At 37.1% G+C, this 7,129-nt stretch overlaps 1 protein-coding gene across 2 annotated transcripts; it reads right to left on the minus strand.

Moving 5' to 3' along the window:
* Positions 1–1,906: 1,906 nt before the first annotated feature.
* tmem196b (transmembrane protein 196b) lies at positions 1,907–6,925 on the minus strand. 2 transcript variants are annotated; one of them, XM_084385817.1, is made up of 4 exons: positions 6,565–6,925; positions 5,564–5,620; positions 5,085–5,339; positions 1,907–2,706 (listed from the first exon to the last, which is right to left on the minus strand). In XM_084385817.1, the coding sequence occupies exons 1-4, from the start codon at positions 6,727–6,729 to the stop codon at positions 2,692–2,694; spliced, it is 492 nt and encodes a 163-aa protein (XP_084241943.1). In that variant the 5' UTR covers positions 6,730–6,925; the 3' UTR covers positions 1,907–2,691. The 2 variants fall into 2 exon arrangements, with proteins under 2 accessions (XP_084241943.1, XP_084241942.1); XM_084385816.1 differs by having other exon boundaries at positions 5,068–5,339.
* Between the last annotated feature and the right edge of the window lie 204 nt (positions 6,926–7,129).

The raw sequence follows: 7,129 nt of genomic DNA on the forward strand, positions 1-7,129 counted from the left end.
TTAAAATTCGTTGTTGTAGTTTCAAACCTGTATGAATTTCTTTCTTCTGCTGAACACATAAAGATATTCCACTGCTCCGTGTGTGTTTGTGTGTGTGTGTGCGCGCGCGCGCACTTGGATTGATGAAATACAGAGCACAAATTCCGAATATGGGACACCATACATTGGCTACACGTCACGTCACTTAAAAAGAAATATATTTTGAAGAAAATGGATAACCAAACAGTTGATGGGGCCATGCATTGATAATTGAATTTTATTTTATTTTTTTTATTTTTGGGGGGGGTGTACTAAATGAATGAATGATGTGTTTAAAAGGTTTAAAAGGCTATATCAGTAAATGTACTGATATAGCCTTTTAAACCTTTTTAAACCGTACAGCTAACACAGTAGGTTGTGACGACGTCGTCAGTTAGTCGTCATCGTCATCTGGTCAGCGTGACATTACTTTATGACAACGTTGTGAGGACGTCGTGGTAAAGTTCCATTTTTTAGAATCTTGGCTAACGTTCCAGAAACGTTGTGGGCACGTCCTCAAATGACGTCGCTAGTTTATCCCATGGAGATGAACGTTGTGGAGACGTGGTCCACTGGTCACCAGATAACTTAATAAAATCTTTGATGAATTAAGTAAATGTTCCATATAGCCTAATATCCAAATGGCATATTATCACTAGGATAATATTTGTAATGCATTTATTTATATAATTGCAATTATCTGGAAAGTTATCTGGAGACCAGTGGACCACGTCTCTACAACGTTCTCCATGGGATAAACTAGCGACGTCTTTTGAGGACGTGCCCACAACGTTTCTGGAACGTTAGTCAAGAGATTTAAAAAAAATGGAACTTTACCACGACGTCCTCACAACCTTGTCATATATATCTGATTCGTTGTATATAATTATTATTATTATTATTAAGGAGGTTGGGTGTTCGTAAAAACAGCAATTAAAAAAATCTTCAAACTGAACTTCAAACTTGAAGAACTTCAAAACGAGTTTTAAATTCATGAGATTTGTATTTATGTAATGTGTTAATTCTAGATGTTTATTTATGTCATAAAGAACCATAAATAAGCAGATGCCTTATGAATGCGTAATAAGCAGATGCAGGCACTTCCTCCAGTATTATGTTCCAGATAAAACATGCATTTATGAATTAAATTTTGATCACAGAGAGCATTGCTTACAGACACTTGACCCCTGATCAGATCCAGATAAACATGCAATATTGCTGTCACATGACACAACACAGCCCCTTATGACAGCAGAAAACAGCCATGCCAGACTGGCTTATCCATTTCCCTTCTGAACACTTAACATGCCCCCCAAAGCATATGCCTGTAAGTGCAATACTCCCACTGTCTAGTGCAATAAACTCAGGTGATATTTATATCTATATTATTCATACTACTCAAAATACTGTAAATATGTTTATAATCTGTAACATGCGCTAGACTCCCACTGTCTAGTGTAATATTCTCTAATTCAGGTGATATTTATATTTATATTATTCATACTACTCAAAATACTGTAAATATGTTCATAATCTGTAAATGTTTATTAAGACTAAACCCAACTGTGACCCTACTTTTTTACTTTTATACTATTTTTATTTATTTTTTATATATTTTTATTCTTAGAATTTGTATTACTATGTTGTTGTTGTATTTGTATTTGTATATGTGCACTGGAAGCTTCAGTACCAAGAAAAATTCCTTGTGGGTGCAAGCACACTTGGCAATAAAGCTCTTTCTGATTCTGATTCTGATTCTTAGACTTTGTGTGATGGAATCAAATCTGGTTCTTAAGGTCATTGCCTTTATAGGCCATTACTAAACATCAACACTCTTTAATTGAGAAATTATAAGGTTTCGTGGGCAGAAAAAACAACATATTTTGTTGAAAAATATTTATTTGCATAGATATTTAGTAGGCCTATAGTATGTTTTATGCTTCGATTCACTTAGCCCTAATTTTATTTATCTCTGAGTCCATAAAACTGAAGCTAAACAGAAACACAGTAGCTATAGGCTAAAGCCAATTATAAAGGTCAATTTCTTGATGATCTTGGCAGGAAGGGAAATGGGTCAAAACAAAAGGTAAAAGCACATATTCCCTTTATATGGTTTAAACAGAGATTTCAAACGTGTCAGTAATTATAAAAGTTCGATAAGTCGATGACGCCAGAACGTAACAGTAGCCTAGGCTACCTACGCTCGAGCGCTTTCCATTGCGGTTAGGCAATAAGTTAACTAGAAAAGTCTTCTGCCCTGAAAGTCATTATGTAATTCGATCACTGTCTGTAAATACCTGTAGATCTTCAGTAATCCCTGATTGCTTTCTTCTGCTGTTATACTTCGTGCTCCACTCGGGTGCTGACACACGTTTCACCAGCAGATGTCGCTGTTGTATTGTAAATTCCGAATATTAGCAGCCATTCACAGGGTCACTGACCGGCATGCTTTGCTTGTCCTCCTTAGTTATTAAGTAACAGGTTAACAGCATTGGGTTTTACTTCTGTGAGACTGTGACTGCAATATGTTTTGCTTTTTGGCATTCAGTAGCCAGAGTACCAAATCCTTGATTAGCGATTTTGCATGTGGTTTGAACACAGCCTGGTTATTGGATGCAGATCCGAAGGTTGGAAGCTTTATGGTAGTGAGGTGCTCCTGTTGTGCGTAGCATGCTACACTGGAACTTCCTGACAGGCCAGAGAAAACAGTCAGTGTGATCACTTCCTCTTTCTCCTTCCCACATATACACACACAAAGAGTTTGCTTATGCTGCTTTTTTTAACCCTATGGAGTCCATTGTATCAATACACAAATTTCTCTAAATTACAGACATGATAAAAATTGTGTCGTAGGCTACACAATCTACTATTTGTCTTCAGTCGTCTTATTGATAGTGTGTGCTTTTTTGCAAGTAAAATGCCTTTTAGTATATTTGAAACTAAGACATAGGCCTATAGAGAAATAGAGTGACAATTAATATTTATATGCATTTATGGAAGTAAACTGCTATATTGTTAAGATCTCATTGATTTCCATTACAAGCTATAAAAATAAAAAATTTCATCTGCATTTTTCGCCAAATAAATATCAGCAACTTTACTAAACTGCATATTTTTGCTCAGGTTGGGCCAAAGATTTCTCTAACTACTAGCCTATAACACATATCATGTTTTACAAGGTTAACATTAAAATACCTAATACCTGACCTTTTAACCTTTCGATGGTTTGACATATATTGAAGTCTTCAGCATTGCAAACTGACACCATCACGCCATCCAGTGACAGTTAAAATATGTCTGGAATGTAGGCTAATTTATCCATGATTGTGTCCCTGATCCAGTAGCACCTCACTGCAGTACACGAGATCCAGGGGGCGGAGTTGGATTCAGATATAAGGGGTGGAGATTGGTAGGTTTAGGGGTGGGTTTAGGGATCAAGGAGTGGAGATGGATAGATTTAAAGGTGGGAGGAGTTGGATCTGGATCCCCTCATCAGCAAACCAGGAATAAAGTAGACTCACTTACCAAAGATGCTTCTAAACATTATGCTAATGTTATTTATGCCACAAAACCAAATCCTTAAAGGGATATTTCACCACTGGAAAGATGAATGTGTATTTAAATTGGGTCATTTATGTTGTAGAAATGTGAAATTATTTTAGAAGTTGGTGCCTTCTAGACTGAGAAAAGCCAGAAAATGTATTTTTGGCTCATGTGGATTAAAAGACAACAACTCCCAGAATGCACTTGCTTCGCTGCCCTACGAGGCCACTCCCAAGCCACGCCTACCGGTTACAGAGGGCAGTATCGGAAGAAATGATACAACTAGGCTACTAGTTGACTCGAAACTGAAAAGACACCATTTTATCGTGAGAGCCCACCCCCTATGGGCGGGTTGAAAACATGCGGAACTAGCTCCTACTACTGGCTGTAGTCTCTAACCTCTGGCCAAAAAAGCTTCAGATGACGCAAAATGACGCTTTTTGCATCATCAGAGTTTTTTTTCCAGACACACAATACAGAAATCTCTCATCTCAGGGGGACATGAGGGAGGGAAACACGGTCATTCGAAAATACTACCGGGTTTCTACTGATACAAAGCTTAATGCTACTCGGTGAAGTATCCCTTTAAGAATGGTCGTATTCCAGGATTTATTTTTATAACTAATCGAAACAGAACAGCTCCTATCTTATAAAAGACAAACAATCATGACTTAACTTGAAACTAAGTAATTCTACCAAAGAATTATATAGACTATAAAGACGGTGCACTCATATTTCTATGAATAGGAGAAAGTGCAATGTGCAATATGGTGGAATAAGTCCCGCCTTCTAAATAAAAGAGCCAATCGCCAATTGATAAAGTCATTGTGTCACTGCAGCTGCCGTTAGAAGCTCCAGCTCTGCTATAGAAAGAGTTGGACTACATCTGAAATCGCATACGTCCACACATATAGTAGGCGAAAAACAGTATGTGACAAAAGAAGTATGTCCGAATTCACAGTACACGGCAAAAAGTACCCGGATGACCTGCTTCTTCCGGTGAGATTCTGAAGTGTGCATACGATAGACACTTTATATCCCATGAGGCCACGGGAGGGAATTTATGACAGTGAGGCGACGCAAATGAAGCTGGTGGTCACATGATAATGACAACATGGCAAATGTAATACGTTCAAATTACATTCATACTACACACTCATACTGTATAGAACATACTTTTTTAGCGGTCGTGGAGTAATTACTTATTCAAAATAAGTGCCTACTCAAGAGAGTATGCGATTTCAGATGCAAACGCACTTATGACTGCACCTGAAAAAAACAATTTTTGTTATGATTTGAGCATTTAGAAACAAAGTTTACGAGACAGTTGTTGTCAGATTTCAAATGTGAAATTTAACCGTAAGTTTGGTGAACAACTTTGGAGAATTTGATGTTTCCCCATTCAAAGGGATCAGAGCTGCCCGAGAGACGTTTCAAAGATGGCCGCCGAGTGAAACAACTTGTTGTCACTTTTTACATTTTCAATAAAAGCAAACTAGATCTCACAGGCACACCGCCTTCACCTTCTCGCCCATCTCCACGGAATGATGCAGGGACAGATCCCTTTCCAGAAACAGCCTTTTCTGTTCACTGCTGGCGAGTCTGCAGGTGAGCCAGGTGGAGAGAGTGCAGCTCAAGATGCCCAGGCTGGCCAGGCAGAGGAAGGACAGGTGCAGAGAGTAAAGGCTGTCCGCCCGTTTCACCATCGCTCGCACAAACTGGACGTTGAGAATTCCCCCAATAAGTCCACAGATGCAACAGGCTGAAAACAGGATCATCTGTGATGTGAGGCAGAACAAAACAACGAGATAACAGTAATTACACAGCATTATAAAAGTTTTGTTTTACATGATAGTGTATCATGAGAGTGATAAAGCAGGGATTACAGACAATGTTTACAAGCTGATGTCGGCTTACAGTGGTTATCTCTGTGAATGTGTGTATACAGTAGATTAGATAAGAAGTGTTTCTTTTGTTGCGATGTGTGTCAATTTCCTCTTACAGTTGGTCCAGTTCTCTTCTTCGCACACAGTATCCCACATAGTCCACAGACAAGAAACTGAAAAAAAAACAGATCTGTTACTGAATCTAAATTAAATTCTAGTACAGTTTAATATTACACAATCATCTGGATATCATATTTTAGTTGCAAATTGGAAATTGTAAAGTAAAAAATCAGTCTAATTAACTCCATACTTAAAAATAAGAATGGTTACAGAATTTAAAATAAATAAAAAAATTAAATTCATAATGTAATATAATAAACTTTATTTAAATTCCCCCTGCAGTCAATAATTGTATCCCTTAAAACTCATCATTGATAATCAAAATGACATATTTAAATGTTTATATTTCCTGTGAAAATAATTCATTCATGCCTTCAGTTTACTAGAACAAAACATCAAAGTATCAAGTTCCCCCATTGGAAAATCCCGAGGGAACCAGGGGCGAATAAGTCTTCTGGTTTCTGACGTCACACCTGAATGACTCTGTGGTGTTGACTGATGAATTTGCACATGATTTGTCTATATTAAAAACACCACATAGATATATAAACAACATTTTCCCCACAGGGTGAAATACATCAATAAATTAATATAATAATCATGTGAATGATAATAATTGAATAACTGATTAACAATAATTAAACAAATGTTAATAAATGTAAGTATTTGGCAGAAAAATATAACAATATAATATCCTGCTTCTGCAAACTGCAAATAATATAATATAATATGTGTTGATATGCAGTACTTCAAAGCAATAATAATATCAGGTTTAAGAGAAAAAAGTGATAGAAATCACATTAATTGAGTAAAAATCAGCACCATTTTATCTGCATTTACAGACATACACGTGAAATTTGTTTAAAAACTTTTAAAAAATGTATATATATATATATTTCATTTTATTATTCAGATTCATGTCCATTTTATTATTCAGATTCAAATATAGTCATATATTAATCCCATGCAGAAGATAAATGAACAATCTATAACTTACACACACGCCACTCCATACCGGTGTATAAAAGGAGGTTTGGCTCTTCTGCGGCCACAGGGCTTGTTTGATCCCCAGCACACCCAGAGAGATGCAGGACACCCCGAGTCCCATATGAAAGACAGAGAGGACCAGCAAACTCCGAAGATGCGCTTTCTTGGTGCACATGCTCCTCCGGGCATCATTCCTCAGACTGTGAGAAAAAGTCAGAGGGAGAAAATCCCTCTCTCACCTCGCCAACCAGCTATTACAGATCTTCTACTACACATTCCAGCTTTAAGAAGTTTTTAACTCAGGTGTCAATTTTGTTTCCTAAAAAGCTCAAATCTGTGTGCTGCTTCTGCTTTTCACTGCATATAAATGCATGTTTCTCTGATTTCAGAACTCTTATAAGCAGTTGGACATGTTGGTCACATGACTGCCTGATCTTTAACACACATACCATAAAGACACACAGCCTTATAGCAGCCTTCCCTGAAGACGTATTATTAAAAATGAGTACTTAAAGGTTTAGTTCACCCAAAAATGAAAATTCTGTCATTAATTATTCACCCTCATGTCGTTCCAA

The sequence above is a fragment of the Rutilus rutilus genome, assembly GCF_951802725.1.
Source record: "Rutilus rutilus genome assembly, chromosome: 17".
Lineage (NCBI taxonomy): Eukaryota > Metazoa > Chordata > Actinopteri > Cypriniformes > Leuciscidae > Rutilus > Rutilus rutilus.

Bases quoted from the DNA above. Each gene is read 5' to 3' on its own strand.
- tmem196b (XM_084385816.1), bottom strand. From the start codon at position 6,729: ATGTGCACCAAGAAAGCGCATCTTCGGAGTTTGCTGGTCCTCTCTGTC. The intron at 5,621-6,564 runs GTAAGTTATAGA...TTTTTTTTTCAG, and splicing joins CGGTATGGAGTGGCGTGTGT to TTTCTTGTCTGTGGACTATG. The intron at 2,707-5,067 runs GTGAGATCTAGT...CTGGCCTGTCAG, and splicing joins AAGGTGAAGGCGGTGTGCCT to GAAGTTCCAGTGTAGCATGC.